Genomic DNA, 23,855 nt, shown 5'->3' with positions numbered 1-23,855 from the left:
GGTTTGATGCGATGTTCATTCGGGCAAACCCTCGATGGCTCGAAGCCTATCAGCAGCGAGGAGGAACTCGAGCAATATAAAGCTGTGAGAAGGGAACAAACAGCAGTCACGGTGCGCTCCTCCTCTTCTGCATGTGCTTCCCCACGGCTCTCCCCCTCCTCTCCGAACATTAGCATAAAATCTGTGTCAGTAGGACAGCGCTCACATGCAGCGCGCGCATGAGGCATTCCAATGTCAACCGAGTGCACGCGCATTCAGTCAGTCATATACAACAGAGAGAGAGAGAGAGAGAGAGAGAGACAGAGAGACAGAGAGAACAGCAGCTACTACAGGGAAGGACAGAGGGCGTGTGAAACAGTCCTTGGCACATCACAAACAATTTAAAGGGCACAGAAAGGAGGGGGAAACTAGTAGGGGGAAGCTCAGTCACATTTCTAAAGCACCTGAAAACGTGTTTGGTGTGATGCTTGTGCTCGTTTCAAACTAGTTGCACATCTCTGCCTTGATGCCAGGTCACTAGCTCTGCCTGTTCTTACAGTAATGTACACAGTGTTTCAGCTCTCTAACACTGAGGACGGCACATTGCCCTGCTAACCTGAAGGACATCTGACTTTTGAGAATCAGCTTCTTCTTTTTCGAGACTTTTCTTGAAGTTCTCTTCTCACCTGTGTGGACGGAATTTGAAACACGCTGAATATTATAATAGAGCCGCTTCAGATTCCCGCTTTTCCTTCATCGACATCAGGAACAGACACTATGGACGGCAGTCCAGGTGAGTTAAAGCAGTATTGGCTATAATAAGTATTAGCTATTCTAGATTGTTCTACATTAATGTAGACATTTTTCAATCACCCGATTAGAGTTGTATGCACTGTTTTATCTTAGCCAGTGTTGATATAACATCTTGTTGAACTTTGTAAAATAGAGACATATAGGTATTTTAGTGCACTGCCAGATAAAATTAATACACGCTCACGTTTGATATCGCCAAGGACGACTGTAATTGTTTTACATGTTTTTCATTTTACAATGACATGATTCATTTTTGATGCGAAATACATTTTGTACTGTATCGCGTGCCTGCGTTACGGATACCGATGTTTTGACAAAATGTTTCCGGTCTCGCGTGGCGCGTAAACAAACTCACGTGCAACCCCTCGCGCGCTCTTCCAACAGACTGTGTACATCATGACATATCATCCTCATAAATCAGTCGTGAGTTGTTTTTCAGCATGACCTCAGCAACCAACGACTTGCTGCTATAACAAAGTTACAATCGTAAAACTTCAAAGCTATCTGCCGCGTTTTGTTTACATGTAGCGTGATCTCCAGAAGACAGGTGGGTGAAATCGGAAACTGGGTTATCTACTGTCAAGGTGTTTCCCTCTCGAACAGGGAACGTGTTCACACGTGTGATTATATTCATTAACCGAGTCACGCTCGTGCGCCAGTGACTGGCCATTATCTTTACGCGCTCCTCCTTTACATTCACTCAAACACGTGATGTGCATGTCAACAACTGCTGAGGAAAACCTGACAGTTAACACTGCACTAAAGGCAATAAACCAGAGTTTTGTTTACTGGCATCACATGACCTTTCTTATAAGCCAATGGTGTTTTTAGATGGCTAATCTGAAGTCATTTATCTTCGATATTTATTAGCAAGTCAGAACGGTTGCATTTCACAATAAGGTTCATTAGTTAACATGAACTAAGAATGAACAATACTTCTGCAGAATAGTTAATATTATTTTCAATGCATTATTCAAATCAAAGGTTGTACTGTGAACTAACATGAGCAAACAACGAACAGCTGTATTTGTATTCTTTTTATTAACTAACATTAACAAAGATGAACTAATATAGTAACACATGTATTGCTCATTGTTCGTGTTATTAATATATTAGCTAATGTTAACTAATTAACCTTATTGTAAAGTGTTACCGTCAGAACGAATGTATCCCAGTGTGATTGTGATGCTGTAGTTTTCTGGCAGCAAGTAAAATAATGATACATGGGAACTTTAAAACAGACATGTATATGATAAAGCACAGATATGTACATTTATTGTACATATTATGAATGCTATTAATACAGACTATACAGACTAGTGTGCTACTTTCGGACTGGTTAGAAATGACCTTTAGAATTGACACATAAACAATATTGTCAATGTCATATCCAGTGTGTTACTCTTCTGATTCTGGTGCTTGTGATTTCTTTGAAAGCGCTCTGTTTGCCAGCTGCACGTTTTGCTTGTCATCAGACAGACTTTCACTTTCACTGTCACGAGGATCAACTCGGAACTCCACGTGCCACGCGTGATTTGATTTCCCAGGCACACGCGCACACACACACACACACACCCCCTCCTTGCCTGTGTTTTTGTTCCGGCAGCCGATCTCATCCGGTCTCTGAAGGGAGGGAGGCTGGTCACTGGGTCAAAGTCAAACAGGCACAGCTTTCAGCTCAGTTCGTTCTTCTATGCCTGCGTGATCTCTGTTAGACGACACACACAGGCTTATAGCAAGCACAGCCTTATGTGATAGAAGATGCTTGGTGCGTTTAAGGCCTAGACACAGACTAAGAGATTGACTCGTCACGTAAGAACAGAAAGCATTGCCCCAGTACAACATCCAGCAGTGTTCCTTATGTCAAGAATAAAACATATTACAAAGCGAATGATTCATTTGTAGCACACTGAGTCTTCATTTACATAGGTTGTGTTTTCTCCAAAAAGATACAGTAATATTGACCTAGTTTTCAGCAGCAGGCAGCGCATGTCTGAGGGCATCCAGCTCTCTGAACAAACCTTCAAAGCCTCACAACTGAGAGCTCACCTGCCATTTACTTAATGATCATTTGACTGGTTTCAAATATAGTTCAGTCCTTTAGCGTTTATCATTTTTCTGTTAATCATTCAACACTGCCTTTAGAAAACATTAACATGAAGAATATATAAATAATGCATAAGAAACACACTCAGATAATCCTAGGGGAAGCATAGGATTATATTATTTGACAGTATCACACTCCAGGTGATACAAAATGTCAGTAGTTATCATTATAGTACATTACAACAAGGTATGCAATACAGCAGTTTAATGTAATTTAAGATGAAAAGACAAACATCCAAGTTGACTGTACCTAATTTAACAGTGTAGGCTACTAATACTACATAGTATAATATGAAGTGTACATTTATAGCCTACTAATGTTTTTGAAATATTAAAGTCAATAAGTGATTAAACATAGCCTAAAATCTACCTTATTAAACAAACACAGCACTCCTGTCAGCATTCAGAATGTCATCAAGAGGGATGTTTGATTTCCTGAACAGCAGGTTTCACAAATTCAATAACCCATTCATTTCTTCATTCTTCCTCTTATTCTCTTATTCTCATTCACCCTTGTGCATGTGAGATACAATACAAAGGAAACGTGTTTGTGTTTGGGGAAATTATGTGTCATACAGAATCGTGGAAAACAATGTTTAACTAGGATGAAATGAAATTGGGAAAAGCAGTTAATGTAGTCTAATATCTATATTTCATCCATGCACGTCATATAAACAAGTGAGTTAGTAGAGGTGAAATGAGTTGCGTTTAAAAAAAAACAAGGCGAAAACAAAAACAAGCTCGTATGTCGAGCAAACGTGACCGTGCACGTTCATGCATGCACTCCAGTTTCCGGTGACTCAAGTATTACAAACACGGGCGCATAAACCTGGCCCTGGTTACTGTTTTTAAGCCCTCTTCAAACGTGAGCAGCAGGCTGGCAGTGTGTGTGTTTCTCTCTCTCTCTCTCTCTCTCGTACTGCGGCTGTTTTAGACACGGGACTGCGGAAAGAGGCTTGTATTTTCGGGGCGTTCACTGTGTCAGGAGTGCATGTGAGTCGACGGTCAGGTGGCTGGCAGCTCTGGAGCGCGCAGCGCGTGAGGCGGGGGTGTGAGAGTTCTTCGAGTTTATGATTCACAAACAAATTGTTCTTTTGAGTCGGTTCTTTTGAATGATTCGGTTTAACAGACTCGGGAAGGTTAGTAGAGAGAACTTTGCAACGATGGAGACAACACGCAAGAAAAACACGCTTGAGGAAAACACTTGGCAACATTAAACTGGAAGATGCGAATTCCACTTAAAAAAAATGTAACACGCAATCATATTAACAAACAGGTGTATTAATTTAACCAACACTGAGCTCGTTAAAACCGCCATGCAATTCTTGGAAAGCTGTGGCGAAACGAACGGATCGAATCACTGAAGTGAACCGACTCTCTGAAATAAATCCGATTCCCCAGCATTACACTTATACACGTGAGTCAGTCTGGCTCATCCTGGCAGTCTGGCACACTACTCACATGTTTGAGCCCTCTTCTGGCGAGGTTTGAAACATGTGATTCATGATGACGGATGAGCTAGCCAGATTGAAAGTAGTGAGGAGTTCAAACATGTGAGACATTTTACTTAGAAGTCAATGTAAGCTTGACAGCTTTTTGAAAAATACACACATTTCTGAATAGACCACACCCACTCAGTTTACAATACCATTCAGTTCATTGCTGACATTTAACTGATTCAGAGAGTAACAATGTGGCTGGTAACTAAGAAGTTGCACGTTTATCTTTGTTTAAGATTTGCATAAAAGCCTTAGCTATATGACAGCTTTGCTGAATCCCGCAGAATGGATTTAAACATGCAAAATGTGTAAAACTGAAGTGAATATACATGAAAGTAGTCACATTTAATAAACTGTGTAGAGTGCAATGGAAATGTAAGCTAAAGATGAAAGCCTTCCCATTCTGCTCATTTAGATATTTATATCATGACACCAATAGGGATAGTTTGGTATGTTAATGGATATGACAATGTTAATGTATATGGTCTTGGCAGACTGTTATTGGTGCTGCTGTAGAGCAAGTACGGAGAATTGCTAATGTAAATACATTCACAGACACACTGCTGTGAGCATGTAGCCGTGATATACCACACATGAAATTACCCGTAGCAGATCTAGGCAGGTGGAGCTGGGGAAGGTGGAGGGCTGCAGGACCGCTTTACAGCAAACACTACACCAGACTATTTAAATGTTGAGCATGCGAGCTCATTGGCTGCTGATGTACCAGAGACCAATCAGCTTGAAGAGCCATGTAGTGAACAATGTGATGGCATGCATATTGCATTAAGGATCTGCTCCGTCTAGAACTGAACTAGATATTTAAAATAACAAGACAAACTTATCCTCATGAAATATTCTTTTTTTCCCCCTCTCTTTCTCTCTTCTCCTTCACACACACGCAGGTGAAGGAGTGATTCACTATGCAGGCTCAACCGGAAGTGCCAGCCCCAGTCCAGGGAGCCCATCCAGTGGGTACCAGACCCAGTCTCCATCCTCCCAACCCTCATCCCCCGAGGAGGTCTCCTTCACTGATCTTGGAGCCCCTAAAAAATACTCAGCTGGAACCAGTGGCAATTCTGCAAGGGGCAACAAACTGGTTTTCCAATTTCCAGAAGTAAGCAGTGTTTCCTCTGTCAACACCGTTACACCAACCGTGACGTCATCAGGGCAAAACTCCTACTCTCACCCAATGGTTGGCAGGCGACCCATTGGATTCACGGGTACCTTTACTAGTGAGTATTATTGGAGTCATTTTTGATCATTTCGTCTCAAATTCTGTGCCATTGACCACTGCTAACTCATTTCAAATTTGTGTTATAGAAACCGGAGGTATGGTGTTGCTCTGCAAAGTATGTGGGGATATTGCGTCAGGATTTCACTATGGTGTCCATGCTTGTGAAGGATGCAAGGTGAGGATGCTTCTCACTCTTAAAATACTCTCAAAATGCATAACTGATGTGCTTAGTGTTGGCCTCTAAACTGAGCAGAAGTCACTAGTCAGTTCATGTCCCCGTTGCTTGCTTTACTCACACACGCATTCATTCTGATTTTGTCTTATCCTCAGGGTTTCTTCCGCCGCAGTATCCAGCAGAACATCAATTATAAGATGTGTGTGAAGAATGAAAACTGTATGATCATGAGGATGAATCGCAATCGCTGCCAGCACTGTCGCTTTAAGAAGTGCCTCTCTGTCGGCATGTCCAGAGATGGTAAGAGCTTAAAACATACAGTTATTAATAATAAGCATTATTATTCTTGGTATGACTGTATTATTTAAAGTGTTTGCTGAGGGAAACATCAGTATTACCAACCAGTGTTAAGAATGCTGTTGGTTGAGTAAACCCCCACCTAGCAACCCCCCAGTAGACTCTAGTAATTGCACTTTTCTAAGCAATTTAACACCGATCTGGAGACCAGATATAGAGGGTCTTAGTCCAGTATTAACCCACCTGACAACCACACGCAACACACTTGCAGTTTGTCCATTGGCAACTGCATAGCAATGCATAGAATCTGCGAGTTTCGAGTGAGGGCAAAAAATTCCCCCATGTAGGTTCAAATTTGGTACGCAAATGTGATTCGTTGACCAACCAAAAAAAAAGAAAGCTGCTTGGTTTGAAAGTGACCTCTGGGTGAGTGGTGTTTCATGCATCACTACTATTGACAATGGACAATTGCCCTTTTTGCTCCAAAATTTCGCTAATGTGATCACACCTTTCCAGCGCATTTAAAACATTCTTTCAATTCTCCTTTTTTTATTTCCTCAACCCAGCATCCACCATCTGTTCTGTAATGTTTGCACCTATGGCTGACAGTTTCCTTTCACCGCTGATTTATTAGCGCGGGCACGCCGAAATCCCACAAGTCATCGCTCACTGTAAAATCTGCTGCAAATCAGGTTAATTTGGGGAATTGGGGACACCGAGCTCCTAGTACACTGCAGTTTAATGTGTTTCCAGGTCTTCGTTTGCTGTATTGCAGGATTAATTAAGATCTAAACGCTCGCTGGGATTTAATAAAGTGCTTTGTCGATGTAACCCAGAAGCTAAGAACATTTATTTCAGTTGGATGTAATGCATAAATACACTAAAATATCTTTTCGATTTGTCCTCTAGCACACTTTGCCCATACAGGACACTGCTGTCTCTGGGGAGCTTTGTAAACTGGGCTGATAATAAATCATATTTTCTGGGGCTAGTGTACATATTTAGGTGACCTAAAAAGCGGGAAAGTAAAGTGATACCGCATGCACCATCATATTTCAACGTCACATGACATACTTGACCTTGTTTTCCTCCCTTGTTGCAACTCACGCTGTAATTGCACAAGATTTCCAATTAATTTGAAAGTTTATGAATGTATAAAGAACCTTTATGGATTGAACTTTTCAGGGTATTGTAATCCAAAAAAACGTAGCTAATACTGTATGTCGCTTGCTTTACAGTAGATGGTATATCTTCCTCCATTTATAATGTCATTGAGCTTGTCACCGGAAACCTTGACTTCTCCTTTTACACTGGTCAACACCTTCACGTGAGGGTGCTATATGACACCCCGAGACACACAAAGCCTTGTTATATTACAGGCCTAAAGATCTGGTTTTGCATTAGTGCTTGTGTTAGCAGTTTCAACCGAACCTTGCTTTCTGAAGGCACTTCACATTGCTCAACACTTATCAGTCTAGTTCATCATCATATCATGTTCCTTTGCCCTACAACGTTGCACCACTTAACTATTCTAACGCCTTCTTCTCTCTGCCCTTTTCACCTGTCACCTGCTAACCCTTGACCTCATGACTGTATCATTTCACCTGCTGTCAATCACTCCATCACTCATTCCCTCACCGACATCACCTCTGCTTCGGGTGACTCACTAACCCACTTCCCAATGGGAGAGAGACACAGAGAGAGAGAGAGAGATGAACAGAAGGATAGGGAGGTGTATTATACAGCTGAAGGATCTATGAATAGCTGCGAGGCGGAGTAGGGAGAGATCGGATGAGAAAGAGGAGGGGGAAGTAGAACAGAACGAAGCTTTGTAGACCAATGTGATATGAACGATTAGTGGTCTCTGTGATGTAATCTTGTTTCATGTCTTTTATAAAATGGATCCTGAATGCTGATTTGTCAGTAAAATAAGAATAAACCAATAAAGCTATTCCAGTGCATGTTCGACCTAACAATCCCCTTTAGCCGTGACTATATTCACAATACAGCACAGCCTCTCGTACCTCACTGCATTATTGACAGTTGTAAATTGAGTGAAACCTTTGCATTGTATGATTGGATTATACCTAGTGACATTTAATCCCCCGTTTCTCCTAGCTGTGCGATTTGGACGCATCCCGAAGCGTGAGAAACAACGTCTACTGGACGAAATGCAGAGTTACATGAACAGCCTTAATGAATCGGCGTCCATGGACATCAACTGTTCTTCACCGACCGAGACCCCCACCAGCCCTGGAGACGGCCAATCAGAAGAGGCCATCGGTGCGATCTCGCAAGCTTACCGAAACATCTTTGTGAACGGGGAGAAGGTGTTGGTGAAGATTGACGATGACAATAACAACAGTCCTTCTTCCTTCCGTCATAATCCAATGCAAGAGTCCGGTTACAGCCAGTCTCATCCTCAGCCAAGCGTCTCACCGCAGGAACATCCAGTACATTCCACAACAAACTGCCTCTCCCAATCCAGATGCCCGTTCGCCAGCCACGACAACAAACCAACAATCCAGGCCATAGACAACAGTCACTATAACTTCCCACAATCCTCAAGTCCCAGTCAGGGAACCACACCTTCTCAAAGCTATCCGTCGAAGCACAACAGTTATTCCACTCAGACGTCTTGTCCTTGGAGACTGAGTCCTGGCGCTAAAGTTCTGGTAGGTTTCTATGAGGGCATATGATTTGTTGCACATCGCAAAACTTAGTTTTTTTAGAATCTAAGAGATTAATTTGGTCTCTTTCTGTATTTCTCCAGGCATGTCCTCTCAATGCATGTCCCGTGTCCCCTGCCAGTCACTCCAGTCAACAGGTCTGGGAGAGTTTCTCCCAGTGCTTCACTCCAGCTGTTAAAGAAGTGGTTGAGTTTGCCAAGAGCATTCCCGGGTTTCAGGCACTGAGTCAACATGATCAGGTCATGCTGCTGAAGGCAGGGACCTTTCAGGTGAGAAACGCCAACTTTGCCTTTTCTATGTAGAAACCTATTGATGTTTATTAGTATATAACTATGTTTTATTATTGAGGGTGAACTAAGAGCTGTGATTTAGCTCATAGAACAGTTATTTAGGACCAAATTATTGTTGACTCAAGATCACGTCCCAAGGATTGATTCGGTTCAGATTGATTTTGTGAACTGGTTCAATTGGTTAATTGAAAAGATTTGACTCAACTGAACAATTCGATCATGGATCCGATCCCTAGCAGTTTCAATCACATGGTGTTACGGACAACTATTTACGGACTGTGCAAGACTCTAGACTAATATCTTTACAGATTTGTTTCAGTACTCAATAACTAAGCGTCCAGTACTTATATTTCATTGAATAAAGTCTTTGAGAGTTATTGTGATGCACTTTACACGACCCAATGTTTATTTAACATCATTGTTTTCATTGCAGGTTCTAATGGTGAGGTTCTGCTCGCTGTTTGATGCCAAGGAACGGACTGTAACATTCCTCAATGGTCAGACCTACCCGTTGGCATCGCTGCGAGTGCTTGGCATGGGCAGTCTTCTGGACGCCATGTTTGAGTTCAGTGAGAAGCTGGGGAACATGGGTCTGGAGGCCGATGAGATGGGTCTCTTCATGGCTGTGGTGCTGGTTTCTGCAGGTACCTTGGATTCCTAATAATTATCACACGCAAGCAATGTTTCAAGTGCGTCAGGGCTAGGGAGATGTCCAACTAGGCAACATTTTTAGGCATCACAGCTGTGCTTTTCACATGGCTGTTCTGAACAGTATAGATGTATAATTTTGGGCCATTTCCAAATCAGCATCGCATGTGTCCTCTGTGGATAATGCGATACTAAAATCCAAAATGGTGGCTGTAGTCAAAGAAAATGCAAAAACATTCTATTTTGATGAACATATTATGAAAAAAAAGTTTCCATCATGACATTTTTTTTTTAATTGCAACCTTTTTTTTGGTTAGAAAAAAGTTAGAATTGTGGGTTATAAACTTGAACGGAGAAAAGGTCAGTATTGTGAGGTTAAAAAGACGCAAATATCTAATACTTTTTGTTTTATTCTGTGGCGGAAACAAACTTTCATAGAATTTTTTTTTTTTTTATTGCACCATTTTTGTGCTTAGACTAGTATACATTTCAATTGATAGCTCTATTTGTGTAGTGAAGTTGCCACCCATGAGTGTTTTAAATCACTTCACACAGAACGCATTTTTTTGCATTGTTTCTCAAAGTAAACGCGCTAGACGGACGTCTTTAACCGCTGCACTTGCATCTCACACATGACACGCCGTTCTAAAAACGTGGCGCTCAAGTTAAGTTCAACTTTTAAAAAACACGTCTCTAGACCGTGCACCGCGTTCTGTTTGAACCGGGCCTTAGAAGGACAGCAAAGCATTTCACTAGAGTTTGGAAGAGAGTAGTAATGTCTACATCATGAGTGTGTACTCAGAGCCAGTATTCCAGGTACTCATGATTATTTCTCTGTGTGTCAGATCGCTCAGGGATATCGGACGTGGGAGCCGTCGAGCAGCTCCAGGAGGATTTGATCGGCGCTCTCCGAGCTCTCATCACTCGCAGGAGGCCGGAAGACAGCGCACTCTTCCCCAAACTCCTGCTGCGTCTGCCAGACCTCAGGACACTCAACAACCAGCACTCCGAGAAACTCCTCGCCTTCCACATCGACCCCTGAGACGCACGCCAGACCTAAAACACAGACTCAGGGTGCTCTTCTGTACAAACAAGCCATGCATAATTCAGGATGAACATCTGACTCGCACTTACACAGACTCGCTTCACCACGTCAGACTTTTCCAATGCAACGTAAGGATTCTTTTAAAGAATGGAGCAGATGCTGGACATTTGGACTTTTCGGGAGAGTTTTCAAGAAATCCAAGAAGAGGGAATAGATTTTTCTTCCAACAATGGACATTTGACTACGAGATTATGAGGGGATGGATGGTTTTATAACCAGAAAAGTAATCTCGCATTGAAAGATCGGTGTCAGTTTGAAGTTTTGGGACATTATAAATATTCTTTTCACTCCAGATGCTATGCATTCATTATCATATTGTTCAACACATTGTACAACCTTTCAGATGCTAGCTCATAATTCAATCATTTCCTCTAACACATTCTTATATCTCTTTGTGGACCTTTATAAATATTGTTTACAGTCAAAGCATTGAGTGTAAAAAAACATGTATTATAATTGAAATGTATGATAGTTTCTCATAACTGTATAAGACTGTAGTATGAATTCACGTGTGGAAATATCATGATAATACCAGGTTGTGTCATGAGGAAAGGACTGCTCATCTCATCTTGTATTTAAACTGTTAAGCCAATGTCATTTTCAACAGCTCTGCATGGATATGGTTTATTTTCTACCCTTTGCAGTTCAGAATTTTCTGAAAGTGTCTTTTGTATTGGCGAAGATGAGTTAGCAGCAAAGCGGACGTTAGCATTTCTACACAAACTCAATTCATTTGTTTCACGTGCATCTAAATGTATATTTCGTAAATGTATTATGTTTATCTTTTACTATAGAGATGGCAAGATTATGTGATATTAAAAAATTACATTTCAATTTTTGCAAATCTGAGTATTTTGTATACATGCGCATATATATATATATATATATATATATAATATCCTGAGCACTGCACGTTTCTTTGCACATGGAATGCTGATGGTGCACTATGGTCTCCTAGCAACAGGCGAAGGGACCAGTATGATGTATGTGATCTATGCCACGATTTTCACCTTCATTTAAATAATGGCTCCATGGTTCCAAATGGAATCTTTGTTTCATTTCATACATCACATACGCTGCCTTCAATTACAGAATATAGCACAGAATAATGAGTCTAGAATATTGAACGTTGGTCATACAGAATGAAACATACCTGTGAATAACAAAAAGACAGAAATAAATAAATATATATATATATATATATATATATATATATATATATATATTTATGTACTGTATGTATATCAAATATGTAAAATATATATAGGTTATCAAATATAGCCTATATCAAATGTATATGAATATATATGAATAAACTGATTCCAGATATGAACAACATTTAACATTTACATTTAATCATTTAGCAGACGCTTTTATCCTAAGCGACTTGCAGATGAGGAGAGCAATAGAAGCAGTGAAACTAACAATAGAACAATAAGTGCTGTGACCCTTCCCAGTTTAGTCTAACACAGTACCGGTATATGTCATTTTTTATAAATAGATATAGAGCAGAGAGAAGAGTGTTAGTGTTAGAAAATAGAGTGTTAGTATTAATGGATCATACACAAATAAATACACAAATAAATAAATATTGTACATCCAAATGAATAATGTTTGATATGGCATTTAAATACAGTAAGTGCGCCCTCTTGAGGTCACTGTGCCATACTACATTTAAATGAACTGTGGGCTAACATTAACGGCATTAGCTTGAATAAATTTCAATCATAAAAAAAAAAAAAAAGTATTTATTTAATAAATGTTTGATTTATTTAGTTATTCATGCCAGGGTTGGAAGCATCCTTACAGGTCATTTAGGTATGTATTTTAGTGTGTATTATGACATCCTGTGTTAGTTGTATTCTATGAGTAGTTTTTATTTTTATTTCTTTTGGCTTTCTAGGGACCCAATTAGGGCAATTCTAGGGCAAATTAGCTTATGCTATAGTATACTGTCGATGTGCAATACATATTTTCCAGTTTTTCACTGGAATCATGTTTATATATATATGTATATTTTCTTGCAAGCTAAGCAAGTAATGAAACAGAGACTGAACTCATCATACAATTCATCGGTTGCATCTGGAACAATTTTATGTTTGGCTAGCCTAAAACTAAAAATCTGAATAAAATGAATTTTTTCAAAGATAACATCAATGAGTTACATTTTTTAAATCTTAAAGGGAACAAACAATAAAATATTATATATACTGTATATATATATATATATATATATATATATATATATATATATATATATATATATATATATATATATATTATATCACAATTAGTATTATTGCACATATTTGCAGCTTACAGTCTTTCTTTTTTTTAGGAAAACATGACAAAAATAATGTTCATAGCTCCAGCATGTCCTACCCCAACTTCCTGTTTCAACCGGAAATGTTTGAACACATGGAGGGGGAAAAACCATAGGGAAAAACCTGCGCTAGTCAAACCTTGTTATGTGGACTCTGGTAAGTTATTAGTTATTACAAGAAAAGTTATGATTATTGGACAGAAACCAGGCCGTAATAAACTGAAGAGCGCCCTCTACCGACAAACCAGCACGTTAGCTTAGATGGCATAACTTTCATAAATATTTCTGACATGACTTTGGAAATGACATTTCTGTAGCTCAGACAACGGCAAGGTCATGGGTTTGAATCCCAGGAAATGTATGAACTGATCAAATCTTTCCCTCCAGCACATATAAATAAACAGCTCTCGTAGGCTACTATAGTTTGGCCCACTGACAAGCAGGCTTCTAGAAATAAACCCTTAAACCTTTAACAGTCGTTACAGAAGCAGCTTACTAAAGCATGAAGTCACCGTTTCATGAGTCTCATGACCCACAACAACCTGACAGAGACTAGACGTTCCTTACTAATAATAACATAACATAGGCTAACATTGTAGATGTGCGTTCACATATGGTCATATTGATATAGCTAGCCTATAATTGCTTTTAAACAGTATATCAACAATATGAATCTCAAAACACTAAATGAAACAGCTAAATCTAATTATTGTTAGTTTACAATGACTTTATGAATGTAAATTACACGTCTACGAACGAAAATTCGTCTTTACTTTTATTTGAATGTGACAACTTTCCCCATATATTGTGCATATCGTGACAAGCTGTCCGGCCTCTTCTGTTAAACTGTCATGGAAATAAACGACTGCCTCTTGATGTACAATCATGTTACAGCACTGTATTTATCATATTTAATATATATAAAAAACATGGCCATTCCACAAGCCTTTTGCGTTCCTTTACAATATTTGTGAACAATGAAATGAACATGAACTAGCAGTAGGCTACTGTGTGCATTACCGGTATTAACTTATTGTTATTATCAAATATTAACATTTTGAATTAAAAAGTTAGTTTTTATTGTATTTTTCTTTTATTGATATTTTCTTCTATTTAATATTGTTAGGGTATTATCCTAAAGTTGTCTCCCCAAGTTATGTATCAATCTTATGACAATCGTAACTATTTTTTTAATGAAAATATGTATGAAATACATATTAAATATATTTCTTTTTTTAACAACAAGAACACATTTATGCAATAACCCATATAACACTAGAGCTGTCTGTGTCAATGCACTGCAAAAATGATTTTCTTCCTCAGTCTTGTTTTCCAGTACGAATATATCTAAACATTCTTAAATCAATTAAGATACATTTACTTGAGAAGCTAAATGACTTCAGATATGAAGTCGTCTTTACTGAATATGAATCGAAATGAAGTGAGTTCATTCTTAAATCATCTGCCAATCTGCCAATGGAGTCAGAAAAAGAAACTTGTTTTCACACATGCAGATATTTGATCTTATTCTAAGAATAAACTCACTTCATTATGATTTTCTTTTCAGAAAACCACAATATCAACTCATTTTGCTTCTCAAGTAGCCTAAATGTATCTTGAATTTATAATAATACAAAACAAGACAAGACAAACCCACACCTTTCCAACATTTTGTACTCAAATAATATGTCGTCTTCACATGTACTTCTGTATCATCATCATCTTTCTCCTTTCAGGTTTGTCCTACATACATGACATGCTATATAACTCTAAATATAGCACACCTGTTGCATCACATGTCCAAGGAGAAGCCCAAGATCTGTTATGAAGCTTGTGTTTTCCCGCTCAATCCCATCATGCCTTCCAGCGCTGAGACGTTGCTGGAATGAACTAAAGCCCTGCTGGAGGGATTAGCCTGGATAGATACTATAAATCTCCACTGTAGAGACACACACACACACACACACACACTGACCGACTGAAACTCTCCGCTTTCCTCTGAGAACCACAGCGTATCCTCACATCGGTGGAAAACATCACTGACAATGACACAGAAAAAGGTAAGGTATTGTTTTATCAGTTACTATAGAATAGAATAGAATAGAATAGAATAGAATAGAATAGAATAGAATAGACAAAACAAAAAAACAGAAAAAATGAATAGAGTATAACAGAACAATAGAATAGAACAGACCAGAACAATACAGAAAAATGGAATAGAATATAACAGAACAATAAAATAGAACAGACCAGAGCAAAACAGAAAAATAGAAAATAATAGTATAGAACAAACCAGAACAATGGAATAGAGTATAACAGAACAATAAAGTAGAACAGACCAGAACAATACAGAAAAATGGAATAGAATATAACAGAACAATAGAATAGAAAAGAATAGAATACAACAACATAAGATCAGGTAACATAACAATAGAATAGAAATCAGAGGAATTTCTGTGAACTCTGTAAACTGTGAAAGTAAAGTGAAGCTGAATTAATCTACAAGTAATGATGTAAATATAATAAAGTAACATATGAAATAATGGTTATAAATGTAATTGAACTGAACTGGATCTGCTTTCAGAGGTGTGTGTAGTTCCTCAGAAGACACCGCATGCTTTGCTGGCATATTTCCATAAGGAGATTATTACCACTGTTTATAGATCAGATCTTTACAGAGACATAAGAACATTTTCACTTTTATTCCACTAAAGAATATTTGAATTAAACCGACTGCATTAGCCTACATATTGCATTCATACACACAATCTAAATGATCTTTTTCATGAGACAATATGTCTTGTATTTCATGGTTTCATTTGCACAGGTCAGTTAATCTCTGTATTGGATTATATATCCATAAGCTTATAAACAATAATCTAATCAAAGATTAAAGTTTACTCAGAGTATTTTATAACCATTGCTGATTTGGCAGCATGTTATTGGCCTCAATATTACATGGGTTTGTGTCGACAGATTTCCCCGACGGTCCAGACTGTGGACGGACACATGCCGCCAAGCTACGACGAGGCCAACGCCGGTGCTTATTAAAGCATTCTCACAAATATTGTCAAATATAGATTTCTGCTCTTATATATTCATTTATCTTTCCTTTTGCAGGATGTCCTGGTTACTACTACGGTGAAGGAACGTTTTCCTGGGATGACAAGTTTATTAGACGAATCTTTATACGAAAGGTGACGCTTTAAAGGGATAGTTCACTTTGAAATTAATTTTTGATATGTTTTAGCTTACCTCAAGGGCATCCAAGATGTAGGTGTCTTTGTTTCCGCAGTAGTTTCAATTTTGATATTTTTAGGTCAAACCGTTCTTGTCTGTCAGTCATATAATGCAGGTCGATGGTCACTGTCTCAAAACACAAGCACAGAGTCCAAATTAAAACAATTCCCCATCGTCCAAATGAAACAATTCCCCATCATAAGTACACATTGATGGCCTAAGACACGAAACGCGCGGTTTGTGTGAGAAAACGAACATTATTTATATCGTTGTTATCTCTTGAACACAGCACACGTCCAAATGATCTGACGGCGTGGGCGGGTATAGATATATACATAGATGTCGCCTTGGCTACGGTTTCGTTCCAATGAACTGCAGTAGCGAAGGCGACATCTAGTGTATACATCTATACCCGCCCGCGGGTTTTCTCACACAAACCGCTCGTTTCGTGTCTTAGGCCATCAATGTGTACTTACGATGGGGAATTGTTTTAATTTGGACTCTGTGCTTGTGTTTTGAGACAGTGACCATAGACCTGCATTATATGACTGACAGACAAGAACGGTTTGACCTAAAAATATCAAAATTGAAACTACTGCGGAAAAAAAGACACCTACATCTTGGATGCCCTTGAGGTAAGCTAAAACATAACAAAATTTTATTTCAAAGTGAACTATCCCTTTAAATATTCAAATGAAATGTGTGTTGAGGATGATCAAGTCAAAATGCTTGTAATAAACATGTGTCTTGTGATTTCTGGCAGGTTTTTTCCATCCTGATGCTGCAGCTCTTCTCAACAGTCGCAGTCATCGCTCTCTTCACGTTCCAGTGAGTCGAAAAACTGCACACTGTTCGCAGATGGATTATTATTACTGTAAAGAAATGAATACTTGTAGTCAGCAAGGACGCGTTCAACTTTTAAATCGCGGTTTCCACAAAAATATGAAGCAGCACAACTCTTGGCAACAAAAACTTAAAGTTTATTTTATTAAGTACGCTCAAGTAAAGTATACCTTATGTAGTAATTATAATATCAGTGTACTGGGAGTATACTTGTAAGTGTGCTATTCCAATACTATACTTGGGACTAAATTGTCCCACTTTTTTAAACAATTCAGCTTTGATCACATGAATAAATTACAGAGAGCACAGTTATTTTAAACTGCAATAATATTTCTGTGTTCACTGTTTTAACTTGGTGAGCAAACAAGATAAACAAGAAAAATCTTACCGACCTCAGCTTTTGAACAGTGAAGCGTATTATAGTAAGTATTGATTTTTGACACTCCTAACGTCTTTTCCTCTGCTTTTCTCAGTGCTCCGGTGAGGATGTACATTCAAACACATCCTATTTTATACTCCATGTCCAAGTACGTAATATCAGTCATTAAAACATGGCCATAAATGCTTTTAAATGTTCCACTTAGTGATCTTTAACATCAGCAATGTGTGTTTTGCAGTCTTCTGTTTCTCGTCACATATTTCACATTGATTTGCTGTGGTGATTTGAGGTCAGTTCATGAAACTGTTGATACACTTATTCTATATGACAAATAAGCAGGAAAACATTTACCCAATATCATTTCTGTATTATAGGAGGCAGTTTCCATGGAATTTTATTCTGCTTACAATCTTTGTGAGTATTTGTTTAAAAATGTCATCAACTTATAATTAAATACTTGAATGCTAAAGTAAATCAGTCCCTCACCTCAAGTACACTCTTCAAAATAAAAGTTCTTTATTGGCATCGGTGGTTCCATGAAGAACCTTTAACATCCATGGAGAACCTTTCAAAGTGCACCAAAGTTCTTTCGATCGTTCAAATGTTCTTCACACTAAGAAAAAGAAGAACTGAGGAGTTCTGTGAGGAGCCAATAATGGTTCTTCTACAGCATCACTGCCAAAACTTCCTCTTCGAACCTTTATTTTTAAGAGTGTAAAGTACAGGTTTGCCAATATCTACAGTAGCCCAAAAATCATTTTAGAGCCATATGTTTGCATTTGATTGCATTACACTGCATTCATATAATTAAATGTTCTTTGATTATTTTCTTCCCCCTTTTTTCCGCTGTCATTTATTTTGCATGCTTTTGTGAACCAAAGACTCTGAGCATGGCTTCCATGTTGGGTTTTATCTCCAGGTAATGACATATCTGTTACGCGTTTGCAATACATTTGTTTAATATCTACTGTAACTACCATTACGGTCGTTTTTCCTACAGTTTCTACAACACCAAGTCTGTGATGCTGTGCATTGGCATCACTGCCACCGTGCTTCTGTGCGTCACCATCTTCAGCTTTCAGAGCAAGGTGAGCAACTTTATTCCAATCATTAATATTACTAAATTTACATTTTTAGTGAACATTGGTGTCTTTTATCATATTGCTTTTATAAAGTACAATAAGTACAAATGTTTATACATGCAAAATACAACAATATGATTTATTTGTCTCTATAGATTGACATCACCTCATACCAAGGTCTTCTCTTCATTCTGTGTATGGTCATGTTTTTCTGTGCTATTGTCATGGGATTCGTGGTTCCCTTTGGCTATGTAAGTATCAGAAAGTACAAGTAAACTATAGTCAAACCTCACTGAGCTTCCCACTCTGTTGAATAAATAGAGTTCAGGACCAGTGTTGGGGAAAGTTACATTTAAATGCAAATGCGTTATAATATTGCGTTACTCCCTTAAAAAGTCACTAATTAGGTAACTTAGTTACTCTTTATGTAAAGTAATGCATTACATTACTTTTGCATTACTTTTATCTCAGCTGGTTAAGGCTCGCTCTCATCCAGGACTTGTGGGGGGGTTTTGTACAGAAACGTTTTTTTGTGTTCAACGCAGTAATGCATTCAACAACATAGCCTATATAACATACACCTTCATTTCCTGACCATACAAATGATCTCTTAACATTATGGTTTATATTACCTACTGTACAACTGTACAAACCCCTGAAGGTCTTTTTTGGGGGCAAATATAGACCCAAGGGCCCCATCACACACCCTGGCCTGTGCAATGCAGCGCCAGGCGTGACAAAAGTGTGTTTAGGCAATTTCAGCCCGACGCAGTTTTCGTTTTCACGTCCTGTGCCACGTTGTTTAAATAGCAAATGCATTTGCGCCTATTTGTGCGCCATGGGCTGCTGGTCTGAGAACCAGTTCAGTTGGTGCATTGCTATTTTGAGGAAACTGAAATAAACTGCACAATATTTATTTGTTATTTAAAGAGGGCATTAGTAATGTGCACCTATAGGCGGGTTCACAACGCGCATACAATTTGTCCCGTAGATGGTCTGCATGGTACAGAAGCGTTCAGTTTTTCCGCTTGCAAATTCCGTCATGTAAATAGCGAATCCACCATTGCACGAGCGCAACTGGCTTTTAAAGGGAATGGGAGATGAGACTCTGATTTTTAAAATTCACGTTACGCCCAAAACACACCCATTACTCATTAAGAGAATAGAGACAACCCTTTTAGACCATGCGCCGGGAGCGCTGACCATTTTTCCCATCGTTAAACTAGCAAAAGTGTATTCGGTCTCGCACTATGGGCCCTATTTTAATGATCTGAAACGCAAGTATCAAACGCGAAATGCAAGTAACTTTGTGGGCGGATCTCGGCGCAAATCTAAAATGTGTTGGTCTGAAGTAGCTTCATTACTCATAGGTGTGGTTTGGGCGTAACGTGAAATAAACCAATCAGAGCGTCATCTCACATTCCCTTTAAGAGCAGGCGCACTTGTTCAATGGCGGATTGCTATTATAACGGCGGATTTGCCAGACGCACGCCAGGAGCGGTTCACAGCCGAGGAGACCGACGTTCTCGTCAGGGCCGTAAAACACAGAGAAGTGACATTGGGGATGGAGAAACACACACAAATTAGCTTCGCTTAAACAGGCGTATGATAATTTGGGTAAATGTGTAAGCTAGATTTATGCCTATTTTTTCACATCTTCATGGACACCACAATGATTTCCCTCGTGTGTTAATATTTTTCCTTGTAATTATGTATGATTTGCAAAAATGTGAACTGCTGCGTCTGTGTGTAGATGAGATAAGCAAAGTGTATGTGCGTTGTGCACACGCTACATTATGGCCAAGCATGCGCCCTTAAAATAGCATCTGAATAACGCGCCACTGACTTTAGACGAGGTTTCTCCTGGTCTGTGGCGGAATTGTTTTCTGAAACTGCAAAATAGCACCAGGGAACGTTTGCGCCCAAACACGCCTCCTCTTTTCGCTGGACCGCCCCCGGGAGCGCAAGTTCATTCCCTAATTTACCGACGTGCGTCTGTGGAGGGAAAAGTCAGCTGTGCGTCGGGTGCAAAATAGGAATGATACATGCGTCGGTGTACAAAGTCAATTGCGCTGGGTGCAAGATAGGGCCCTAAGTGCTCTTAAGCCGTGCGCTTTAGACCATGCGCTTAGATCCTTAAAATAGGGCCCCAAAAGTGAAATGAATAATCCTCAGGCTGAAGGAAATGCAAATTCACGCCTGTACAGTAGAGGGCGCCACTCAGACAAACCTTTCAGCTGTGATGTCATTCTGTGTTACAGAAAAATAGAATGCAGAAGAAAGTTCAACATTCTTACTTTAGCAATACAAACAAAGAAAAATGAAACACAAATATGATGTTTAACTTACTCTTTTTCCCCCCTAATTGGTTCATAAAAGTTCAGCAGCAAAGACATTGGTCAATAAAGTGAGATTCAATACATAAAGTATATTTGTGTAATTTAACATTATAGGAGGTTCACATAATATTCTACGTTTGCATTTCTCTATTTTTATCCATTTTGAGGAATAGTGTTTTTGTTCAAGTGAGATGAGTAAACGCTCACATTTAGATCTACAATAGCCATCATGTTCACACACAACACCTCTGCAGTTACTCACGATTATTTACTGACGATTTCACTCAACAAAACTCAGACAGGAGAGCTGTCAGTCAATACAAGGGAAAACAAAGTAACTTGTGTTACTTATTTAAAAAAGTAACTAAAATTTGAAAAAAAATGCATAACTTTACTCAACACTGGTTCCCATACACGAGTGTATGTCTAAGTGACTAGATTATGGAGAAGAGAGAGAATTTTAATTCAGTCATTTAAAAAACGTTTAAGCAAATTAATTAAACTGAAAAGTAACTTAGATATGAATGTGCTACATTTATAAAGTAATGCGTTACTTCACTCACTACATCCAAAGAAATGCGTACATAATGCATGTTGAGTGTGATGGACTGTATTTTTAGATACTGGCTAATAATACCAGTCCCAATCCGTACAAAACCATTCTCTGTCCTAGATTAGGTTCTAGTCGCCTTCTGTTTCTCTTTTAAAAGGTCCCCTGGTTACATGCGGTCTATGCCTGCATAGGAGCGGTGGTGTTTACCATGGTGAGAAGCAGATTAGTCAAGAAAGGATTATGGTTTTAAATAATGAGGATTTACTATGTGATATAATGTGGACTGACCTGAGTCTCTGTCTCTTCTGTCTCAGTTTCTTGCCTTTGATTTGCAGCTGCTGATGGGGAACAAGCAATACTCCATGAGTCCTGAAGAGTATATCTTCGCCACTCTGAGTCTCTATCTGGATGTGGTGTACCTGTTCACGTTCCTGCTGCAGTTGTTTGGTGATGGTCGAGAATGAGCCACGGTTGTGTAGTAATGTCCTCCATCACATACACTATTAATGTCCCAAACTGTTCTGCAAACCCAATGTATGTGGCCTTTTAAGTTTCGGTAGGTTTAAGGAAAATCAACACTGTAAAAGTGTTTTCTCAGGTAATGTGAATATGTGCTTTGTGTGTTAACTTATTCAAAGGTCAGAATCTAAAACATTTACTATGACTGAGACTGTTTAATTTGAATACAATTGAAATTAATAATACATACAAATTAAGATAAAAAATGTACATCAAATGTGGGTTTGTATCTTGGCCACAAAAAATGAAGATAAAGCATTTTGCTAATGGCAGATGATGTTAATAACAGTTTTCACTCGGCTGGTTCAGAGTTTATATTAAGCTCTATTATTTAATACTGTTTAATCAGTTTTTTGTATAAATGTTGTGTGTCAACTAACTGTGAAAAACAAACAATGACTGAACATAATTTGAAAATGTCATAACCAATTTTGAATGATCACAATTTGTAATTGTGTATTGCATGTCATTTTTCATAATGCATGTATTTCTGTAACTTGCACATATATGTTGTTCTGTATTTGACAGTTCATTCTGGATTGGTTTGTTCGTTCAGTTCAGTCAGTCATTTCTGGATACCCATAATGCACTGCAGCACTTCTGCTTGTATATGACCAATCTGTCTTCAATAAGCACTTTGTATTTTTGTCTATGAATGTAATAAAGTAGATATAAAACTGTGGCATCAGGGAGGCATGATATACAATGATTTCTTTTTGAGCTAATACTAACATAAGTTTCTTGATTAGAGCTTTTTAAGTATTAATACTTTGTAAATTGGCAAGTTGTCTTATGTTGCTAATGGGTATGAGAAAACTAGAAAGAACAGAGAAAAGAAGAAGAATGAACACAGTCAGGCACTGATGTTGGACGAGAAGGCCCGGCTCGCAGTCTCCGCTCTCATTCATCCCAAAAGCTGTTCTGTCGGGTTGAGGTCAGGACTCTGTGCGGGACAGTCCAGTTCCTCCACACCTAACTCCTCATCCAGATCTTTATGGACCCTGCTTTGTGGACTGGTGCACAGTCATGTTGGAACAGGAACATCCCCAAACTGTTCCCACAAAGTTAGGAGCATGAAATTGTCCAAAATGTCTAGGTATGCTGAAGCATTAAGAGTTCCTTTCACTGGAACTAAGAGGCCAATCCCAACCCCTTAAAAACCCCACACCATAACCCCCCCCCCCCCCCCTCCCCCCTCCACCAAGCACCCCCACACCATAAACCCCCCCTCCACCAAACCAAACAACTCCACACCATAACCCCCCCCACCAAACAACCCCACACCATAACCCCCCCCCTCCCTCCACCAAGCACCCCCACACCATAAACCCCCCCTCCACCAAACCAAACAACTCCACACCATAACCCCCCCCACCAAACAACCCCACACCATAACCCCCCCTCCACCAAACAACCCCACACCATAACCCCCCCTCCACCAAACAACCCCACACCATAACCCCCCCCACCAAACAACCCCACACCATAACCCCCCCACACCATAACCCCCCCTCCACCAAACAACCCCACACCATAACCCCCCCTCCACCAAACAACCCCACACCATAACCCCCCCCCACCAAACAACCCCACACCATAACCCCCCCTCCACCAAACTTTACACTTGGCACAATGCAGTCAGGCAAGTTCTCCTGACAACTGCCAAACCCAGACTCGTCCATCGGATTGCCAGACAGAGAAGCGTGATGTAAGGCTTGGCTGCAGCTGCTCGGCCATGGAA

At 39.3% G+C, this 23,855-nt stretch overlaps 2 protein-coding genes across 3 annotated transcripts; both read left to right on the top strand.

Moving 5' to 3' along the window:
• Nucleotides 1-203: 203 nt before the first annotated feature.
• nr1d4b (nuclear receptor subfamily 1, group D, member 4b) lies at nt 204-11,670 on the top strand. The gene is made up of 8 exons (XM_084395676.1): nt 204-772; nt 5,300-5,629; nt 5,718-5,806; nt 5,962-6,106; nt 8,222-8,778; nt 8,877-9,062; nt 9,517-9,727; nt 10,577-11,670. The coding sequence occupies exons 1-8, from the start codon at nt 757-759 to the stop codon at nt 10,771-10,773; spliced, it is 1,731 nt and encodes a 576-aa protein (XP_084251802.1). The 5' UTR covers nt 204-756; the 3' UTR covers nt 10,774-11,670.
• A 1,547-nt stretch (nt 11,671-13,217) lies between these two features.
• On the top strand, nt 13,218-22,813 carry faim2b (Fas apoptotic inhibitory molecule 2b). 2 transcript variants are annotated; one of them, XM_084394492.1, is made up of 13 exons: nt 13,218-13,316; nt 14,896-15,219; nt 16,136-16,199; nt 16,280-16,356; nt 17,163-17,227; nt 17,716-17,769; nt 17,860-17,910; nt 17,996-18,035; nt 18,503-18,540; nt 18,622-18,709; nt 18,859-18,954; nt 21,753-21,806; nt 21,910-22,813. In XM_084394492.1, exons 2-13 carry the CDS (start codon nt 15,205-15,207, stop codon nt 22,057-22,059), a joined length of 792 nt encoding a protein of 263 aa, XP_084250618.1. In that variant the 5' UTR covers nt 13,218-13,316; nt 14,896-15,204; the 3' UTR covers nt 22,060-22,813. The 2 variants fall into 2 exon arrangements, with proteins under 2 accessions (XP_084250618.1, XP_084250619.1); XM_084394493.1 differs by lacking the exon at nt 13,218-13,316 and having other exon boundaries at nt 15,080-15,219; nt 21,931-22,798.
• The last annotated feature ends 1,042 nt before the right edge of the window (nt 22,814-23,855 follow it).

The sequence above is a fragment of the Rutilus rutilus genome (assembly GCF_951802725.1).
Source record: "Rutilus rutilus genome assembly, chromosome: 22".
Taxonomy (NCBI): domain Eukaryota; kingdom Metazoa; phylum Chordata; class Actinopteri; order Cypriniformes; family Leuciscidae; genus Rutilus; species Rutilus rutilus.
This window is presented reverse-complemented; position numbering and strand designations above follow the sequence as displayed.

Coding starts and splice junctions, on each gene's coding strand:
- nr1d4b (XM_084395676.1), top strand. Junction 6,107..8,221: donor TGTCGGCATGTCCAGAGATG/GTAAGAGCTTAA, acceptor CGTTTCTCCTAG/CTGTGCGATTTGGACGCATC. Junction 8,779..8,876: donor GTCCTGGCGCTAAAGTTCTG/GTAGGTTTCTAT, acceptor GTATTTCTCCAG/GCATGTCCTCTCAATGCATG.
- faim2b (XM_084394492.1), top strand. Junction 18,036..18,502: donor TTATTCTGCTTACAATCTTT/GTGAGTATTTGT, acceptor TGTGAACCAAAG/ACTCTGAGCATGGCTTCCAT. Junction 18,710..18,858: donor TCTTCAGCTTTCAGAGCAAG/GTGAGCAACTTT, acceptor TTGTCTCTATAG/ATTGACATCACCTCATACCA.